The 22,234-nt window shown below is 39.5% G+C and overlaps 1 protein-coding gene across 2 annotated transcripts; it reads right to left on the bottom strand.

Annotated features, from left to right (window-relative positions):
• Positions 1 to 1,198: 1,198 nt before the first annotated feature.
• On the bottom strand, positions 1,199 to 22,216 carry SLC30A7 (solute carrier family 30 member 7). Of its 2 annotated transcripts, none has more exons than XM_072342799.1 (11): positions 22,069 to 22,216; positions 21,802 to 21,903; positions 17,871 to 17,984; positions 16,152 to 16,239; positions 15,659 to 15,785; positions 14,640 to 14,789; positions 13,220 to 13,270; positions 11,106 to 11,241; positions 6,930 to 7,020; positions 5,878 to 6,027; positions 1,199 to 4,494 (listed from the first exon to the last, which is right to left on the bottom strand). In XM_072342799.1, exons 1-11 carry the CDS (start codon positions 22,146 to 22,148, stop codon positions 4,447 to 4,449), a joined length of 1,137 nt encoding a protein of 378 aa, XP_072198900.1. In that variant the 5' UTR covers positions 22,149 to 22,216; the 3' UTR covers positions 1,199 to 4,446. The 2 variants fall into 2 exon arrangements, with proteins under 2 accessions (XP_072198900.1, XP_072198901.1); XM_072342800.1 differs by having other exon boundaries at positions 4,303 to 4,494; positions 17,871 to 17,979.
• Positions 22,217 to 22,234: the final 18 nt, after the last annotated feature.

Below are 22,234 nucleotides of genomic sequence, written 5' to 3'. Positions count from 1 at the left end.
CCAGTTTCTCCTTTCGGAGTTCGGCAGTTTCTCCCTTCACATTATTCCACACTTCAGCCACAGCACTGAAGCAAATCATTTAACTCTTGTTAAAGATCCTAGCACAGACATGAAAGAAAGACATGGGAATTGAAACACACAACTCCTTTTACACATGATTTCTGCCACATTTCCACAGAGGCAGGAACCTTTTGTGGCTCACTGAAAAAGACAAATAGTCGAACCAGTATTACACATAGTGAAACACAGCCTTTGCATACCAGAGATAAGAGTAGAATAACTGGCACTTCTTCACATTCTAGCAGTCTCTGGCCAATGAAGTCCCAACATACATGGTCACTTCAAAATAAAAACAAAAAAAAGCCTGAATAGGGAGAGAAATCCAACTGGGAATTCCAGCAAGTTGCAGGTGGGGATTTCGCTATAAGCATACAGAAGAAATTAACCACCAAATCGGTGTAAGGGATCAGAGAAAGGAATTATTAATAAGTTTAAATCCCCGTCTTACTCTTATAAACGCACTTCAAAGGGATGGGGTACTCAGCAGTCATAGCAAGTGGATGTCAATGGCTGCTGGGGAAAACAGGACAGGACTTACCAATAACTAAAACTGTTGTTCTGAACTGGCACTGAAATCATCTCATTACATGAGTTACGTTAGGATTTGAAAGCATCGAGTTTCACCAACTGAAACCTATATTCAGTCAGGGACAAAAGCCATGAAGTCCATGATTTCATTGCAGCTTAAATATTCAAGGGTGGAAAACTGCTGTCAGAGGCAGCTTCTCTTACCTTCCGTCTGTTTACCTTACTGAGAAAGGTTCACTGACCAACAGAAAACAGACACCCCTTCCTTCCTCTATCTTTAAACTCAAGTAAGCAATAGAGACAATGCTCAGAGTCACTAAGGTCTATCCTACTAGCAGCAGCAAGTTTCAATTTCTGTGTAAAAATAGTGTCCTCAGCTCTTACTAATGAGACTAAGCTTAACTTTTAGTAAGCAGTGTTATGCAGAAATAACATGTAGAAACAGCCATTTATTTAACCTGTACTTTCTTGAGCAAATCAAGCTCTCTCCAAGGGCCACGTTTACTACTACACTGAGGGCATTTTAAGCACAGGCATTCTAGAGCAGTCTTTCACAGTATGCTCTCAGCAAAGTAAAACACCATTCTGCTGTTTGTCCCAATAAATGCAACTTGCAGAACTGGACTTTGGTCAATGTAGTTTTAAGTTACTCTTTTCTTCCACAGGAAAGAAAGAAATATATATCACTTTGATCAGAAACCCTACATGAAGGTTCAGCTACATGAAAATGTAAGGAAAGCATACTTTGAAAACTAGGCTCACACTTCTATACTGTTTGCTACGAAGTCCATTTCAGCAAATGATCTGCAGACACATCCACTGATGGATATCAGGTACCCACACAAGTCTGCTCAAACAAGGTGATTTATCCATAAACGTGTTACGAGCAAAACTCCATAAAAGCCAATTGCTACATAACCAGCAAATCAAAATAACTGAGTTTTGATATTCAAGACAAAAAAGGCTGCACTTCCAGCTCCGTGGCTTTTACTCTCCTAAAGCCTCAGCAAGCAGCCCCTCAGTAGCTGGAAAGAAAACCAGAACAGTCAAATGTCATCACTTACTGACACAAGAGAGCTAAACGTGACTGCAGTTGGCTACTGGGACAGGCCAGCTACCGTCTTCTGTAGAACCTCGCAATGCTTACACTTTGTCAGAAAGGCTAAAACAGCTGAAAAGTCTATTTTGAATCTGACTTCTCCTAAATTACCCTCAAAACAGTATTTCACATGTATTGTATTTCTTATAAAACATCAAGTCATGCTTACAAATTAAGGTGGTACGTTGTTTAGAAATCAAGTCCTCCTAAACAATAAAAACATATTAAAAATTATTAAAATCAACATCGTGTAATTATAACAAGCTTAGGGGCTTTTGCATTTAATTTCCTATAATGGAAAATTTTGTAGATACGTATCTTTAAAACAAACACTTGGGTAGATTCTCATTTGGAGAACCTACAACAGTTTGTAGCAGTTGTCTTTTCATTAAGACAACTAAAACAGTGACCAAGCCCTACAACTTGGGCAATGCTACAATACATTTCAGCAAGTCCAGGAATACTCAGACCCCAAAGATGCTCTGAGCTGCTATAAAGATGATTTAAACCAAACAGAGCTCTTTGATCATGACAGTTGTAATGGAGCTGGCTAGTGCTTGGCTTTGAACATTGACTACAACATCAAGAAATTATGTTGTAAAGCAACAAGCCACAGTCCACATGCATCTCCACAAAATAAGGACTTCCAGCTGTCTTTTAAATACCTTGTTGTGGTCATACAAGCAAATGGTATCTTCAGCCGATATAATCAAATTTGCTCAACAGAGTCTTGCACCCTGCCTCACCGCATGCAGCTTTTCATCCTCCAGTCAGGACCTCCACAGCTGGCAGAGCACCTACAAGGTGAGGCTGGAAGCAAACCTGACAGAGTAGTGAGGCACCTGCACCCCCTGGAGAAATGAATAAGATTAGAAAACAGCAACAAGGGTAAATAAGGCTCTGAGGACAGGGAAGGACCTTGAAGTTTAGAAGAGGTACGTGGCTTTTTACTGCTGTTATTCTTCACTCCCAGTTTTCAGTTGCAAGATCAAGAACTACAACCCCAAGCTTTCTGCAAAATCAACATTAACTTTGCTATATTTCATTAGGAGAATTCAGGTACCAATCTACCAATCTGGCAACAACCAGTATTTTCCCATAAAGAGAGATCACAGTTCAGATGCTATATAGGAACGACAGAATGAGTGCCAGAAACTTCCTCTTCTTTAAGTACCATCAGTGGTAAACAAACCGTTTCTGCAAAGAAACCATCAGTACTTGCCCAATGCCTAACACTTACTACAGAGACACTGCTGGCTTCTACAGGTGCTGACTGCCATACTACTCTGTATCAGGTATCTAAAGGATACTTAAATCTAAAGCTGGCAGCAATGGCTGTTTTACAAGACAAACAGCTGTCTTGTTTCTCTCTCCACAGTATCCTCTCGTGAAGTATAATGTCATCCTTCTAAACCTTCTCTTACTAATTTAGCTACAACAGCATAGTGGAATTACCTGTAATACCCAGTATAGCAGATTGTCGTTGAAAACAATGCTGAGATTGGAAAGCATAAACTGACTACAAAATGCAACAAATGTATCTGGAAAAAAAACAAACAACTTACTCCATTGAGAATGTATTTTTTCCCCCAAAGAAAATACAAAAGGCTACAGTGGCATAATGAAAAAAGCCACGACTTTTCATCCTGGAAAAGTATAATCTGGAATAACATGAAGAGTGGTCTTTATTTCTGTTTCCAGTATAAGCACCAGGAGCACATCTCTAGTATTTGGGAAGGCAAAAGTTACCTCACCGATCACTTTAGCAAGAATTACCACAAGCTGTTAAAAAGAGATTTAGACTTTCCCAAAGAAAGGGCTGTAGGTTTGTTTGCTCTTACAGTCTGGAAAATGAAAAAAAAGCTTCATGCATTGTTTCCATCAACCATGGAAACAATTCCCTCAGCTGCCTGTTTTTTGGGTGGCTATCAACATGGGTAGCATCACGTAACATCTCATTACTCTCAACAGTATGAAGAGACTAAGAATTGCAGCTCAGTCTAGTTCCTTGACTAGAACAGTTGCCACAAGATATGTGCAACAAAATACCCAGCTCGTTTTGAAGTCTCTTTACAACAGCTTTGCCTTTTACCTTCAGAATTTCTCTTGTTTGGTACAATGCAATAGTAAGGGAAGTCTAACATCTACGGTTAGGCAAGTATACAAAGTCCCCACATACACTGCTAGTAAATAATCAGACTGCATACAAGATATATTTGTAGAAGTAATAAAACCCCTTGATGCCTCGTACTTATGTTGGCAAATACCTCTCATGATATAAAAGGCACTTTGAAAACCCAATATGGTTTGGTTCATTAAGTTTGCAAAGTACAAACAATTGTACAAACATACAATTATATCGAAGCATGTCAGCCATTGTGACATTATGTACAAAACAAGTTTCCAATTTCTGATAACACTGGTTTTATGGGAATGAGCAGTGGTTTCAGCAGCTTTACTGAAGACGTTACAGGGTTTCCAGTACCACCATTTTAATTTCCTATTGGAACAAATGTAGTAAGTAAAAAACCTTCAAAAACTTACAAGTTTAGGGGGCCACAAAAGACAAGACCCAAAGTCCATAACATTCATTCCACATTTACTCCTCAGAAGTCAACTTCATCCATAGCCCAGAGACAGAAGTCTGTTCAGTCAATTCCAGGACAGTGGTAGAGGCAGGCTCTGTCTTGGGAAGTGTCTTGTTTCATACCATTACAGTACAGAAAACTTTGGTCCAACAGCACAATTTCAGAAGCTCACTACATGGCTGCGACATCAATTTGTACGTAAAGCTGTCTTACTCCTGCCTACGGAAAAGAGAAGGAGATGAAAAAACACCAAACAATAAATGTCCTGATAAACTGTCCACAACAGTAACCTGAGTCCCAGAATCCCCATTTCCTCTAACTCAGCTTTCACACTCAGCACAACATTTGTTGAGATGCCTGCAAATTTTGAAACCCATACATTTGTTAGAGAGCACTGCATGAAGCACATGGTTCTTCATATACTGAAGAGGCATATGTGTGGTGGAGAGAATTAAAGCAAAGGAAGGTCACTCATTCAAGCGAGCAAGAGGAGAGCACAGAGAAACACTGAGTTGAGAGACATGGTTCAGTGGGAACTATTGGTGATGGGTGGATGGTTGGACTGGATGATCTTGTAGGTCTTTTCCAACCTTGGTGATTCTGTGGTTCTGTGTGTGTAAGTATATATTAACACTAGCATTTATCCTAAACAACTATCACATAAAGAAATTTTCTCTTGTACTGCCCGAAAATAAGCTGCTTACACAGCTGTCAGACTGAAGCGGAGCAAAAGCACGCAACTACAACACAGCATTTGTGGTTTGAACCAGCTCTACTCTAAGATTCTAGCAAGAAACAACAACGGCTACACTGAATTGATTTGACATGAGATGCTAGAATAACTTTTGGTAAATGTATGCAAATCACTCCAAAATAATTCCCTATTTCATCTCAAGGGACTCTAGATAATCCCTCTAAGCCATTTGTGCCCTGCAACGACACTGAAACAGGCAGCCAAGCTAAGTATTTAATGGTATGGAAGTATAAGGAAGAAACAGAAAAAACGGACTCAGTTGCTACTATTTTGATCTTCTTAATAAAAATCCTAACTTCTAATAAAGTGTCAGGTGCTCAAAAGAATTCTAGCACTTCAAACTAACTATGAATGCTACCAAATACATTCCTAGGTAAAAACATACCTATTATTCTATAGGGAAACAAAGGGAAATGCACTGATCTTACACGACTCGACAATTAATGGTTACGTTTTAACCGGTGATCATCACAGTATAAACATTACGAAAAACAGCACAATATGCAAAGAAAAATTATTCTTAACCAAACTTGGTTCAGTCTGTGGTCAGAATTTCTCTCTTGAGGAAAGACTCACCTATTTCCTTGGTTCCTCATATGTACTCAAACATACAGGTTTCAACTTCATGTAGTACCTCAAAATTACTGCTGTTATTTCTATTAGGTGGCGTCACAAGTGAATGCAGAGAGGTACAGAAACTCAACTTATACTACCAAGAGTTATGAAGTTGTTCTACATGGCTGGAGAAGAGCAGCTTTTCAACAGTTACAATGAGACCAAAAAAGAGACCTTTTTCTTAATAAGAGTTGTAGTGTCACCTCAGGTGACTCTGCTTTTGAGATACATACCTGAGTAAAAATATTGTGAGTTTGGCTTAGAATCCACCTTCCATCAGCATCAGGAGCAACTAATAATTTCAAAGTCCCTATGTAAACATCAGTACAGAGGGTCCAGAAGTGTGGATCATGTAAACTGTAAACTCCTTGCAACTGCTGCACCTAAACATAAAAGCAACTTTAGTTTTTTCCCCCCAAAAAAATACATGGGCTTAATTCCTTATTATAGTCTCTGTGATTGTAGAGAACTGAAAGCAGATTTCTATGTATGGGTGACAATTCTGTATTTTGCTATTTGTACACTGTACAAATATTTTATTGAAACCACTTCTGAAACCAGCTGTGTCCAAAAGAGAAAAGTCATTTATTTTGTTGAATGCCTTCTCAAATTCCAACAGTAATTTCTGCAAATGCAGTAATTTCCCCATTAAAAAGTAGAGAGATTCTAACTATTAATAGAAATGTGTTAATATGCCTGTAAATATTTAGTGAGGGCTTAAGTTTGCTCCATCAAAGCCATTCTTCTTCCAATTTCAGCAAAAAGCCTTCACGTAGTCATTATATAAACCCCAACTTTTTGAGAAACAAAGGCACTCATTCTACAAGCACATTAAGACAACATACTTTGTAAGTTTGCAAAGGTGCTTCACATGCTCAGATCATGACACATTATAAGTTAAGTCAGTCAGGAGTAACAGGACGAATCACATCCAGATTAACCTCCTTACACACACTTGTCAATGTCATTTTACCTCAATTCAGTAAAGACAGAACTAGATTTTGAGGGAGATAAACTACCCTGGACAAAAGAAAAACTTCATGCGCTAGCAGCACAAATGACTGTGAGGAAAAGCTTCAGGATCTCTTTCTCTAACAAGCTGAGCTTAAGCCATGTAACATTTAGGATTTCAGAAAAATAATCTATCTGGCATTGTCACTTCTACAATCTACAGAACCTTACACAGGTTTTACTGGAAAAAGAAATGATAACATCCTCATGTCTGCTGAGACTCATTAATTCAACACTTTCCTCATACACAAAAATGGCCCAAGTAAGAGCTTACCCTCTGATAGCACTGAGGCAGGGCATTTTCCAGAGATGGAGGAGTTCGTTGCATCAAAATTCCAATGGATTCTTTCAGAAGTGGAACAATACTATAAAGAAAAAGGGAAGGTCACTACTATGACATTTTCAGAAGTTGCAGAACAAAGTAAAATAACATTGTTTAATGCTCTTTAATAGTTCTTTAGTTGTTCAATCAGAAGATGAGAAAGTTACCATGAAAACCTGTCAGGGATAATAAAAGAATAGACAAATTCTAATGGTGTCACACTAAGGGCAAAGCTGACTTCTCCCTCAAATGACCCAGAGACAATCAGCCAACAATCAAAAAATAATTGGTTAAACTGTGGGATTCAGGCTGAAATTTAAGTGCCTTAAGCATATAATGACAAAGTAGCTGATAAGCACAGCTTCTTACCAAAACCTACTTCAATGGCAAATCACTCACAAACAGCTATGAAAACATGCAGCTGAAACTGTTTTTCTTTTGCCCCTGGTTTAAGACATATATTTCTTATGAACTAAAATAATAACAAGGAGATCATAAAACAAAATTAGTGTGCACCAGTCCAGCTATACCAAAGATATTTTGTCAGAAACAGAATACTTAGCATATTCCTGACATGAGCTAAGTGCAGGGTCTCATCTGACCTCAAAGAGTGAACATTTGGAAGCCATTAGAGGTTCTCTCTTTACTGCATGGTCTTGCTTAATCAGCAAACTATTATATAAAATGTATATTAATACTTTTTATTTTTTCTAAAGCCATCACAATACCAGCAAGTTCATATCCCAAGTCTGTCGCTGAACATTTACACTTACTAAGCATTCAGTATGTTGATTTTTGTTTAGGAGCAGTCTATTATGCTTGGTTCAGTAGAATACACTAACACTTAAGATTATGATAACTATCTATAGTCCAGTCTCAAAACTTAAATAATAATCTGATTTCAGGAGCATGTAAGTCACTTAACTCTCTACTGCAAAAGCAAAGATAAATTTAAGGAGTCATAAGCTGAATTTTTGTGTCTAACACTGCCATCATGGCAGAGCAATGAGTTCCACTTCTGTCTCGAAGCAGTACCAGCATATGCAGCTTCCACTGCTCAGCTCACTCTTTGGAGTGGCTATGGTAGAAAGCAGTCAGAGGTTACTCGGGTACAGTGAACTTAATGGAAAATGAGAACCCTAACAGAAAAATACCTAGTATTATTCCAGTCAGATTCACTGCCTGACATACTCCATGTGGCCTCATACAATCGTGCTGCTACTGAATCAGTAGTTACTATCTGCTTCATTCTGAAAACCTGGGTCTGTGCAATCAACATGGTGTGCATAAGCACAAATGCTGTCTCTTCTTGCCAGGAAACGGGGAACAGTTTTAAGCAGCACGTTAGAATTAGTCACTCAGAGTCAACTATGGTAACAAAGAGGTGAATGGTAAAAGACAATCCACTGAAATCCACTTGAAAGAGGGTCTTCCTGCTGACAAGACTTCACCCATTCCAGACTTTGTAATGGTTCCAAACTAATGCCTTAAGAGAAATTTCCTGAACAAGTTTCTGAAAATAATGCTGCATGAATTACACTTTTATCAAGACATAACGAGAAACCCCAAAGCAGAGTGTTTAATTAAAGTCATCAACTCAGAAGTACAAAGAATACAGGCAAATCAGGGAGTTGCTTGATACTGTAGGCGAGTCAAAACGATCACAGCTTTCTCATTTAATTAGGAAGAAGTTTATCTCCTGCAAAGCCAAAAAGACCAGAAGACAGCAACAATAATGGGATGCACTCTCACAAACGCTGTTAAGAGTGCACAAGGCCACATGCATATCTACTTCCAAAGGGACACTTTCTCTCACCAGGTAACCTTTCCCTGTAAACAAACATAACAATCTATAGAACCCATTTTTCACAACTCTTTGATACTCCACTGTTTCACACACAGTATTGCGGTAGAAAGCTTTTGATTAAAACCCAGAATTACATCAGTCATCAGTGTGAAATATACAGAGCTGCTCCTCCAGCAACTTCTGCATTCCTATTCCCCCTGCCACATTTTTCATGCATGGGTGGTCTACACGCCTTGCTAGTAAAGCAGGTGCAATTTTGCAATTGTCCCTTGTTACCAAGACTTGAATCTAAAATACCATGATATTTTATAAGACCAAGGAACATGAAAGAGGCTCTAGCCCTCAGGATATAAACAAATCCTCTCCAAAAGCCATACTAGCTTTTATAGGTGGCTGGCGTGTACAATATGAGTTAAAAGTAAGAAAGTACACTTTCACATGCACTGTTATAGAGAAAGTGAGAGGATTTGAGAATTCTTTTTTTGTGGAAGATTAACACCGCTAAGACCCAAGACCAGCTATGGCTCTTCAAACACTATAGCTGAAAATCTACAGCTGGATTTCAAAATCATTTCTTTCTAGTCACCACCCACATGCAGAAACAGGATTGGGAGACTATTTCTGAGATATACATTTCTTTTTAATTAGGCCATGGCAAATTTTAACTAGCACGAAGGCTTTATTCAAAACAAAGATCACAGGTTTAACATTTACTTTTCCAATCTGAAGTGTTATTAGCAGCAGCACAGAAAGCGTTGCCATGTCTACCTAGTCTACCTCACTAATACCTGTAATGTAGAGCCAGAGGTCTGAGCAGTTGATTAAAATGGAAATGGACAGCTTAATATATGCTGAGTCACACATGACAGCTTTGGAAGATAAATATAAGTAGTAGTGTATTTTAACCAATCAGCTAACAAACTCCTGTAGGAAGGGAAACGTCTCAGTGCTCTAACTCAGCTGTACTGAAAAGCAGCAAAATCTTACAGTTGCTATTAGCGGAAAGTCCTCAGACGGCATTACAATTTTCAAGTAACCAAAGTCAGTCTGATCAAACTGTATCTCTGACACTTGTTTTTTAACAAAGAAAAGATTATTATATTTTGAACTACTGCAATAGTAGTCTGCTTGCTGGCATACACAGGTACTCCCATTCCATTCCACCTTACCTCTAGTCTGACATGAAATCCTTCCTGGACTCATTTATTGCAAATAGACCCATAGAGGTGGGCAGAAATCTGTGCTAGACACTGACTCCTCAGCCCTCTAAGAAACAAAAAGCTAGTGATGGCTCTTGCAAACATCAGCCTCAAGACTTCTCCAAACCTTTCTTTCCAGTTTCAGGAGATCTGTCACATAACTGACGTTTTCATTTACAGAACTGCATTTTTAATAATTTGCCCTTAATGAAATCACAGGTTTAAGACAACCCATTTAACTTATATTAGTGCAAGAACCTAGTAGCGATGTGGATTTTTGTGTGCATTTAGCACCTGAAGAATACTGGCCTACTCTGATAAATAGGGAGATTCACATCAATAACTCTGTGAACACTGCCATGCGTATAGTATAAACATGCCATATATGGTATAAACAGAAGCATGTATCTGCAGTTAATCAGATATTTACCATGGTTGAAGAGACAAAGTTTTTCAGTTATGTTCTACCTGGACTGGTGGCACTCTGCCCTGTGCCACCATCTGAACTGCTGCCAGAAATACCCCAGTAACATCATCACTGAATAAAACAAGTTTGCTGCTCCAAACTCATCCAAACTGCTTCACATTTACAGTTATCTTGGTAAGCAACAATAGGGAAAGCAAGGAACTACTTGAAGCATTTCCATTCAGTCTTAAAAGGAATAAGGATGTCTCAGGATACAAACACAAAGAAAAACAGTTTTCTCCACAGAAAAAGAAGTACCAGTCTTGATTCATCAGGGACAAGGGCATACTCTGTGCCAACAAGCTGCTGCACTGAAGTCGTTCTGCTCCATTTACTAGAGTACATTGGCTTACATAAGCGTGTACTAAAATACAGAAAGGAAGAGTACTACAGCTTGAAACTGAAAAAAACACACAGTACTTGTGCCTACAGTGTTAAAACATGCGGATTTAAAAGAAAAGCCAGTAGCTGTAGAAAAGATAAGGCAATTCACTTAACAGCACACCAAAACAAGTATACAGAAGAGAGATAACGTGCTACTTAGAATAAAAGTAAGCATTGTAAAACCTAAGTATAACAGATAAACCTGCTATTGTGAGCTGTAATTTGTGCTACTGTAACTAGCGTTAAAAAGACTACCAGATATCAATACTTACCTCACACCTATAAGTAATGCTATCAGCATTGAACAAATAGGATCTGCTATCATTAGACCATAGTTCTGCATCAATATAGCAGATATGATTACACCAATGCTTCCAAGTGTGTCTGCAACAATGTGTAGAAATACACCTGTAAGAGATTAATTAACATCAATTTAGACTGGTATTAAAAAGTTAACAGAATTATTTCAAAGATTATTTAAAGAGTAGAGTTGCAAGACCTAGGTAACGTGATTTATACTTGTTACATTCTTCATAAATGTTTGGTCAAAGAGCAATCACAGGGTTTCAATGTATCCTTAAAACATAAAGCACTTGAAGAAATTATATCCTTTTCTGCACGTAGCATGAAGGGGTATTTCATGGCATGACTATCAACTTAAGCAATGATCTACAGCTAACGTTTTTCATTCAGTACTCACCTGTATTATAGCAAAGAAACTCATTAACAAAAACAGACCTGTAAGGCTTTGAAAGACAATTATGTTTCACTGACAGTAGAAACTGCTTGGCAAAAAGACTGAAGACAAGTGATTCTGAGAATTACTTATTACTGCAGAAGTGAACAAGCTCACTGTTATCTTGAGAAATGCTCAGGGTAAGGAGGAGGAATCAAACTACAAAAAGCAGCCTTTGGCGCTCCCTGCTGGCAATAACAGGAGTGGTCATTCAGAAACCTTGCTGAATACATTTCTCCGGAGTGTGATATTCCCTCCTAACAAAAAGATAACTCACAACAGTAAATCAGCATTCTATCAATTTTCTTAAGCCTTCATTGTGCTTGGTATGTAGGTAACTCTCTTCATAGTAATCCACAGAGCGCCAGGCATCAGGTTTGTGAGTGCTCGTTACTCACCAGCATTTTAGCTATTGCTGAATGATTCTTACACAGCATCAAGGTCTTCTCTGTTTCTTACTCTGCCCCCATGCACGTAGGCAGGGGCTGGGCAGAATGCTGGAAGGGGACACAGCCACGACAACAAACCCAGATCAGCCAGGCGTTCCATACTGTGTGATGCCATGCTCAATAACTAAACAAAAGCTTTCTAAAGCAGTTGTTGGCTGGGAGATGGCAGGTGATTGCCTCTGCACCAAAGTTTGACTCCTATTTTTCCCCTCCTTGTTTATTAAACTGTCTATATCACAGTCCAAGCATATTTCTTGTTTGTATTCTTTTGATCCTCTTCTCCATCACCACTGCAGGGAAGGGGACAAATGAGCAACTGGTGGATTCCCAATTGGTGGACAGAGGAAACTCGGAAGAATACTGTAAAGTTAAAATAGTGTTGTTTTTTTAATTCAGTTTAAACATGCCTTTCACTTGGATGTCAGTAAGTCAAGTCTTCTCATATCTGTTTTTGAAGTTTACATACACAAAATGATGAAGATACAAGCACTGGAAGAGATGGAAAACGTTCCCTTGGAAGGGCTACAAAGAAGTCAGGAAACCACTCAATATAGAATAATAATATAGAATAATAATATAGAACATACACCTGGACACATCAGATAACTGCACTGCACAATTCTTCCCCTCTGAATTCTGAGCACTTTAAAATAAAAATCAAAGCTCAAAACTGACCTAGTTAATAGTTTATACCCTTCTAGCTCTCAGGAGATTATGGACTCCAATTCTCCTTCAAGTGATTATAGCCTGAATGACCATCTTGTTTGAACCAAGCGTAATGGCTAGTTTAAAACTGCGGTACCCTGCAGAGATTATTATACCGACCTGCGTCTTCCAAACACAGTCTACCTTAATAATGGCACGTTTTTGGTTTCTAGGATGTACATTGCACCTTAGGTTTCTGCTTTTTACCACTCTTTCCTCATTTTTTATCTTTGACTCTTCAGCATCGTAACAGTATAGAAGCTGAACCCCTCCCTTTTAAGCAGTGTTGACACAGCACTGTGTTTATAACTCAGTGAATGTCTCAGTGCCCAGCCATGCACAGGGTATGCACTCAACTGTTCAAACACGGATGGAAATTTCAAGTAAGAAAAAGGTAGCATTTATCCAGAGGCATCCTCTGAAATAGACGTGTCATGAGCAGTCACAGGCAGAAAAGGTTAAAACAAATAAAGCACTGGATTTATTCTCATCATACCTTGTAAGATCTGCTTGCTAGAACCAGTCATCCCCTCAAGAGAATGGTCATCTGTGGAAATAACGTTCATAGTGGCATATTAACCTATGCAAAGGCTCTCTTCAGGTGGCATATTCTGTTATGGTTTTCCTTTCTGAAATGTCTTGGACAGACAAGCTGCTCACAATGACTACCTTTAGCTCTAGCTTTTGTTTTTCAGTGCAACAACTGAGTCTCAAAACATGGATTGTTAAAGAAAGCACAGCTTCACACAATTGTATACTTTTTTATATAAAACAATATACAGTGTATATATGTGCAAACGGTTCTTTTCAAACAACTTATTTTTAAAACAAAAATTGAGAAATGAAACCTTTCCAATATTTACCAAAAGAAGCCACTTCAAGAATATGAGTCATACAAAGGAGCAAGCAAGAGTGCAACCATATTTGGTGCCAAGGAGTATTAGTATGCTTTGCCCCAAGCATTTAAAACAAGACTTGAAGCCAAAACTGAACCAAAAAAATCCTCTCATTCAAGCAGATCAATGACTCTGGGGCAACGTATCAGAAAAAACAAAACACCTTTAAGAAAAAACACTGAAGGACAGCAAATGACTTACGGTGAGGATATAAAATGACTTATGCAGGAATTGATTTGCATATTAAATTGCACCGAACACATTCTTTGTTCCACGGGGAGAGGGCTGGGAGGGCAATGCCAACACCGAGCTTGTGTTTTCCAGCCATCTTTCAGAATTAGTAATTTTCTAATAAAAATACCTACTAGAAGGCATAAGTAAACGTTTTCCTATACTCTTTGTCACCTCCTGTCACAAGCAGCTGTGCATATTCAGAGCACAGCACAGCATATTCTTAGTTACCTAAGATTTTAGTTCACAGCTCAGACAGAAAGGATCAACAATGCAGTATTACATCAAGACTTTAGTTTGCATTGTTTCAAACAGGTGGCAACCACACCATCTCTTCTCCTGAAGTGAAGGGTAGAGATCATATTTTGTGCGGATATCTCTTCAGATTGTTTGCCTTCAAGGAAACAACTTAAGCATAGCAAATATACAGAATACCAAAGTAACCAGCTTTAAAACAGACTATCTGTGAAGTCAATTCAATCGAGAACATTGGCATAATAGTTTTTTATTATTATTTCATCAAAAATTGAAATAAAGCACTTAGTATCTCATTTCATTATGCTGCTATAGCATACATGCCTTTACCTTTGGCCTGCATATAACAAAGATGAACAGTCCAAAAATATAGGTAGACAATATATATATAACACTTCATTGATCACAACTGAAAAACCATTTCTCTGTGTACTTATAACAATAAGCAGTCAGCAACCTCTCCTCTGTTCAGAAAAATCAGCAATGTCAAATTTAAATTGAGACAAGTAAAATTCTATGACATTAAGTACGTACCATGGCAGTAATCCTGACCATGAGAGAGTCCATGGCTATGGCCATGATCATGACTATGTCCATGTTTATGCTCATGGCTGTGACCGTGACCTCTGTGACTGTGACCATGGCTGAGACCTCCATTAAATAAAGAATGGCTGTGCTCATGCCCTACAAACAAATATCAGAGCATAAACACAAAGGCTAAACAGAAGTAAACTTAGATTTGTTTCTCAGCTACTTAAAATCTATTCATCCTTTGGGTCACTTGAAAGCATGGCTTTAAGCCAATTTGTTAGATTAAAATTAACACGAGCTGTTTGAAACATACACCTTTGCATGTGGCTGTATGAACTATATCCGATTCCAGAAGTTATTTTAATATGGCTTGAAAAAATGTGCACACAATTGTTACAAGTGCATTAAAAGCAAATAGTAAATTGAAACCCACTACTGTTCATGCATCAAAAATTTAAGCTTCTTCTTTGAGTCTGTATCACAGTTCAGAGGTTAAGCTGGAACTGGAATCAATTAGCTTTGCAGAAAAAGAAATAACAGTTACCAGAAGCATTTACACAAGTTTTGCATTGCACACGAAAGACTATGAAGTTGAAAAATACCTGAATCTTCACATCCCATGTTTAAAATTTGATTCAGACATCTTGTTAATTCTTCCTCCAGGAGAGACCTTATCTAACTACGGTTTAATTTTATTCAAAAGATACTTTGCAAGAGAAAAAATTCTCTTCCTAGATCATGTAGTAGGATTCATGTTACAGAGAGCAGATTGTGGCTTTCTAGGTCTTGCAGGTAAATGGGTGAGAAGTAGTACAAGAAAATACATGAGAAGTACAGCGGTTACATACTAAAATGAGTGTTAAAATATGGAAATTGATACAGCAACAAATCATTCAGCTGGGACTGCCACTAAAAAGACCTACAAACGTAATACTGAGGCTCTCACTGATGGGTAACAGTGTCCTAGAACACAGGATGCTTAGAAAGTAAGAAAAAAAACCTGAAAATTATAAACATCCTACCAGAGCCATGTGAATGCCCGTGACCTCCGTGTTGAAAAACAAATATTCCTATCAGATTTACAATAAATCCCAGTATAGAAACTGGAAGAAGTCTCTCATGATGCACATCAGGAGGCTCCAGTGCCCTCTAGGAATAAACACAAGAAACAATCATAGCATTTCACTCTCATCGCTTTAGTAAAAGGCGTTGAGAAAGGTTGCTCCTGTATCTAAGCGGTTTCGTGCTTTCTTAATTAAGCAGGTAAACATAAGGACATAATTAGGAAGTACTCAGGAATTCCACACTCTAAATCTGGTGTAAATCAAAATGCTGTTTAAGAAGCCACTGTTAACATATGGGGATTAAAAATGGGTTTATGTCATAAGACAATTGCAGACTGCCCCATACTCTTGTTCAGATCCTAGAATCTTGAGCAATGATTTCAGTAATTTTATCTCCACTAAATACACTCTACAAATAGAAACTGATAGTACAGTTCACCTCATTACATACCTCAACACCTTCAGAAAAAATAAAGAAAGCTGTAAAGATGAGGAATAAACCATTTACAAAACCAGCGAGTACTTCTGCTCGAACATATCTGCAAAAAAACAAGAAGCAAAGCAGATATCACCACATTTACTTAAAGGGGGGAAATTAAAACGTGAAACTTCAAAACTGAACAATAATCTTCTAGCTCTCAAACAGTTGCGTTACACAAGGAATACACAAATAAGACAGAGTATATAAACTACAGACAATTCATATGTAATGAACTATTTTCCACGTTGACAAAAATTCACAACTACTGCCAACTTCTACTCAGCTTCCATATTTGTAGTAGAAAACAACTCCTGAGATCATGTGGAAAGGTAAGATACTAAAACAGTGACGTGATAAGCAGAGGGAAAGCAAGACAAGTTCAGACAATTAAGCAAGCAGGATACTACCTCAAAGCAACCCTAAGCCTTAATTCATCCATCTAACTTCAGTATTCTTATTCAGAGACACAAACCTAAGAGCAGCAAGATCTTGCCTCTGCAGCCGTCACCTGGCCTAGGTGAACGAAGATTTACAGTATTTCCCATTTAAGATAAGCAGTGTATTCAGTCACAGTGTAAATATATATTTAGAAACTACAAAAGACAGTTATGTCTCACATACTTACTTCAGATGGCTGATGGAAAGTTTTATTTAATATCAAAGAAATCACATTAATTTGTTTCTTTTTTAGTAGGGAATTCTCAGTAAACGTTATAAAATAAATATTTCTTACATATTTGTCCAATTTATGAAAAACATCACTAGATCAACATGTAATTCCACAGTAGGAAACACCAGACTTAAGAGAGAACAACTACCATTTATTATGCGGAACACTAGCTGTTTAAGTGCAGAGCAGTAATTAAGATAAAACCTGCTTTCACTGCAGTTTGTTCATGCCAAAATAAATTCCTCCTAAACTGATTCCTAAATATACTGATTCCCACCTTGACTAAACAGTGCTTTGAGCCTCGAACTACACAACGCGTGCTTATACAAGGCAGCTGAAGTTAAATGATGACATTCAGGTCAGTAACACTATGAGCAATGCAGCAGCCCACCTTATAACCCAACTGCTGTATGACTGATCAATACTACTGTATCGCGAGTGCTGTTTTCATAGGCACAACTGAAACAAGTGCCCTTGAAACAAGAATCAACTGCAACAATTACACCCAGGATGGATACCTGGAGGACAACACAGCTGTGTGAACTGGAACTTCAGTGGCAGCCACAGCTGTTAACGATAACAACACCTGCTGAAACCTGCTGGGTCTGCAGCAAGGCATGGTTTATAATCTCAGGTGCAGCATCTCCTAGACTTAGGGCCTTTCAGAGATAACTTTCAGAAGGTATGGGACAAAAGCAGTCTGCAATTCCCTGTGATGTACCTCAGCTCACTGCGTGCACAAATTCATGAAACACTGTCTTGCTGTACCTGTGCTGTGCACATGACAAAGCATAGCAGTTTTGTGTTCTGTAACCTGCTTACACTAGTACTACTGCAGAGCTCTTAGCAGTGAAATGTACTCATCAAAAGCACAGCCTTTACATTTTCTCCTATTTCTAGGGAAATACATTAAAGGTTTAAATCGTTTACCTTAAAAAGCATACTTTCAATACAACTTTTCATGTTCTGCAAGAAGAGGTTTTGTGCACACAATAAGACAACAACTTGAAGTTTCTTACCCATATGAGAAAGCATCATTTGACCTCCACTTTGAAATAACTGAAGCTGCTAATCCAGCCAATAAAGCAGTACAATCAAAAAACATATGGAAAGAATCTGATATTAAACCTAAACTGGAAAAGAGAAAAAAAAAATGTTATGCACAAGAAAAAACAGAGCATTTAATCTTATATGTACTATAAGAATACACTGCTCCAAAGCCTCCGGCACAGTTCTGCTAGCTCAGGGACAAACCCACACCAGCCCATCAATCTAAGGATGCTGACAAAGGCAGTTTGTGTGCTGAGAAACCTGCTTTTGTCAGCCTGCTGAGGTTGCTTTGAGAGAGCGCTTAGCAAGAAATCCATCTGGCATATGTTGGGATGATGTGTGGGAGGGAATTCCACTGACACAAATCAAAGAGCCAGAGGTAGATACACCCATAAATAACACTCCGCTTATCAATACCAAAGTAACCACAGAATGGTGGACAAGACACGTTCATCTGTTGTCTTTACGACAGAGCTCCCCCACAGCAGACACAGAACTACTGTAAGATATAAAAGCCTTTGGTAAGTCTATCAAAGACCTTAACTTTAGAGAACAGCTGAGAAAAAACACCTCGTCTTCACTACATACCTTCTAAAGTTTTATTTCACCCAGTTACAAAGACCTTTCAACTCATTCAGCAAATACTCAGGACCATAGAAAGCCATTGTAGATTTTTAGAACACCTACTATATATACACACAGCAAATGAGACATTTTTTCTAAACAAAACTTAAGTTCAATTTCTCAGTTCTAGTAGTTCTACTTCCTGACAAAATGGCACAACCAGAAAAATTCCCTTTATCAGGACTGTTGTTGTGTGTATATATACCCAATGGCAGGAGGTATTCGGACTATAATGGAAATTAAAAGCAATATTAATAATTAGTCAAGGCACTGTCATTTCAGAACGGTCCATATGATGAAAGGCTTTCTTTTCAAATCTTTAGCTTTTATTCTCACCTGCTGATAAGGTTTGATTGAGCTATTTTCAATAAGTGATTCACTTCACCTCTCAAATTCTGCCGGTCAATGGATACCAACAGGTAATCACCTGCTAAGAACCATCCCAAATCTGGACCAGAACCACAATGAAGCATAGAATATCAGCATAACGCATCTCTGAGATGTGTTATTTCAGTAAACAAATTAAAAAGGTCAAGTAATCCAGTGACTATCTAGGAAGGAGTCTGATATATTGATTTGATTCTGAAGCCCCAGTTACATTTCTTTCCAACACGCTTCCAGTAGCGACCAATTGTTGTTAGATTCTGATTTACAGCTTAACCAAAATTACGGGCAGCATCAAGTCTTGGAGGACAGCTAGATGCACACAGAAGTCAAACACAAAGTTATTAAACCAAGTTGGAATTATTCCACATTAACAAGCTAACCCTTTTGGCCTAACTGAAATAAACTGCAGAATTAAGTACTTCAGACAAAACATGCAATGCAAAAGAGGGCTTGAAGGACAGACAGAACAAAAGTCTTGTTTTATCTATTTGTATTATTTATATGTATACATACAGCTTCCTTCCCTCCCCAAAACCAGGTGACATCTGCTAGTGAAAAAACAAATATCATACAAGCTCTATAGCCAGGAGTCATACAGCCAATGATCCTATAGCACTTTGCTCGTACCTACAAGGCTTAACACAGGGACAAAACCAACACAGCCCCACCTCTTTCTAGACTTAAGCAAACATCTCATAGCACACGGAAGCATGCGGATTTATCAACACCGGTCAGGACAAATTGTCTGTCAGTATTATAGGTACAGCAGTAAGTGATTCTGCTGCACAAAGGACAGGAAGCCTTGGAAAAGACCAATCTGATTGCACGTGACTTTTTTTGTATAATGACCAATAAATGAAGTAGACACAAGAAGGTGCATGGTGATTATTCGGGTAAGTAATCGAGTTAACCACTAGCAACACACAATATATGCAAGAACTTCCATTGGAATCCATAGGATATTTAGCAGAAACTCGGTAGTAGAAGACATGACATGTAAGTGAGGCGACTCCCACAGCTGAATTAATAACACCAATACATGTGTAGTGGTTAATATCTTAGAATACGCAGTGTAGCAGATTTCAACTTTAAGCTCTACTTCAGGAAAACGTGGCATCCAAATCTGTTGTCTGAGCTTTGTGAACATGAAGTTCCCAGAGTAGTTGTAAGAGGATCGTATAACTTATTGTTCCTGTCACTTAGGGAAAGCCACAGTAAGTCAGCAAACAACAAGTTAGGAATATATAAGAAATAACAATTAAAAAGGAAAAAGAAAACCGAACCGTTTTACAACTCGTTTTACAACAATTGTGAGGGCCAAAATCAGATTAATTTTGAAATACAAGTAGTGGCGATAAAGAACTCACAATTAAGTGCTTAAGTTTAAATGCATAAAAGCCCATTTTTCAGAATCACTATCAAATAAAACCCATAGTCTGGCAGCCGAGAGAAGAACTATCTGAATAACCACAGCAGCTTTTTAATCTTGCCATCCACCTCATTAGCATCAGGAAGGACACTGGAAACTACAAGTCAAGATCATCTTCAGCATGCTGCTAATGCTTGCAGTATCCAGTATCACTTGCCACACTCGAGGTAGGCCAAGATAGCTCTAAAATAAAGGTGTGCTCCATTACTGAAATTCCCCTTCAGAAGTTTTCCATTTCTGCATTTCTCACACTGACAACCAAAGGAACTGAGCTCTCCAGATAAGAGAATTAATTCTCCCTATATGGCTCTTTGTTTGCTTATTACATACTTGCTCTTTCAAGACATGAACTATTCACTTTGACTGTAGGAATGTTTCTCTATCAAGGAGATACTTAAAAAAATGTCTTTTTGTTTTTTCTAAAACTTAGACTCAATGTAAAGATATTGGAAACTATTTCTTTGAAGTACAAACAGGAGGACCAACTAACGAATACTCAAACCCTAATTCTTAACTTCCAAACCAGATGAATGAACACGTTCTCCCAATTCCAGTCCAGTCAATCCTTCAAATTCCAGACAAACATTATTCCGGTTTCTTTCCTCTGACGCAGGACCTTTTCTGCTACAGATTTATTTCCTCCTTCCACTATCCAAAAATATTTTGCTCAGAAGAAAGATCAACAATTGATATGAACATGTCTGACGCGTTTCCAGATCTACACAGCTGCTCAGGTAAGACTCTTGATCAGAAGTTCCAGCAATCTGTGTTTGTATTGCAACTTTTGATGAGGGTCTCTGGGTTCAATACACAATGACACGCCGTTGGGCTTACCACATACCCGTGGCAGATCCCTGAAGTACCGACTTAGAAATACCATTAAACAACTCAATCAAAGAATCACATCAGATGAAAACACTACATGATCTGCTCTCTACTTGTACGCCGCACAGCTGTGCAGAAGTTATTGTACGTTTTCTGACTATGTGTTAGTGTAAATTCTTCAGCAGCAATTTAATCACGTCTCCACTACCCTTCCCAACTCTGCGGACTGACATTCTATGGGAAGCAGCACTTTACTACACCAGCATGCTTCGATTCTCATTTCTCACTCAAGGCCGAGGACAGTCAGGCACTGCCACTCACTCGCACTTCTCCAAGACCCATCCCCAGAAGGAGCCCTGCAGAAGCGGTGACAGACCCCGGCTCCCGAGACTCCCCACGGAGCGGCTTCTCGTCCCTCACGCGGTCCCCACGAGAAAGCTCCCCAGCCGCCCCGCGGAACTCAGGCCGGGAGAGCAGCGGCCCGTCCCACCCGCACAGCCCCGAGCCCCGCGAGCCTCTCCGGCCCGGCCCGGCCCCAGCTCCGGCCCCGTCAAAAGGAGACGTGGCAACAGCCCGCCGCGAGGCGCCGCTTCCTGCCCGCAGAGCCGCCCCGTTCCAGGCCCCGCCGCCGATACCTGTTACTCCAGATGCCGTACAGCAGCTCCACGAAGGCGAAGGAGAGGTTGAGGCAGAGGAAGAAGAAGAGGTTGCGGGAGGTCTTGTCCGCCAGGATGGACCTAGCAAGGAGCACGCGTGGGTCACGGCCCGGCCGCCGCGAGGGAGCGGCCGAAGGCGCAGCCGCTCACCTGGCGGCCCCGGCATCGCCCCCTCAGCCCCTCCGCGGGAGCTCGGTCTCGGGCCCGGCCCCCACGGCGCCCCGCCCCAGCGCCCGGCTCCTTTACCTGAACCATCCCGACACCTTCCTGAGCAGGTTGAGCCGGGGCGGCTTGTACTCATCATCCTTAACGGAGAGGGGCAACATGGTGCCGGGCCGCGACGTGCGAGGCCGGCGGCGGGCGGGCGGGCGGGGCGGGAGGAGGCCCGCGGGCGGCCTCGGCACTCACTTCC

This window comes from Excalfactoria chinensis, chromosome 8, assembly GCF_039878825.1.
Source record: "Excalfactoria chinensis isolate bCotChi1 chromosome 8, bCotChi1.hap2, whole genome shotgun sequence".
Classification (NCBI taxonomy): domain Eukaryota; kingdom Metazoa; phylum Chordata; class Aves; order Galliformes; family Phasianidae; genus Excalfactoria; species Excalfactoria chinensis.
The sequence above is the reverse complement of the archived record's forward strand: the minus strand, read 5'-3'. Positions and strand labels throughout refer to the sequence as shown.

Bases quoted from the DNA above. Each gene is read 5' to 3' on its own strand.
- SLC30A7 (XM_072342799.1), bottom strand. From the start codon at position 22,148: ATGTTGCCCCTCTCCGTTAAGGATGATGAGTACAAGCCGCCCCGGCTC. The intron at 21,904-22,068 runs GTAAAGGAGCCG...GCTCCTTGCTAG, and splicing joins AAGGTGTCGGGATGGTTCAG to GTCCATCCTGGCGGACAAGA. The intron at 16,240-17,870 runs GTAAGAAACTTC...GTTTTTTTGCAG, and splicing joins AATGATGCTTTCTCATATGG to ATATGTTCGAGCAGAAGTAC.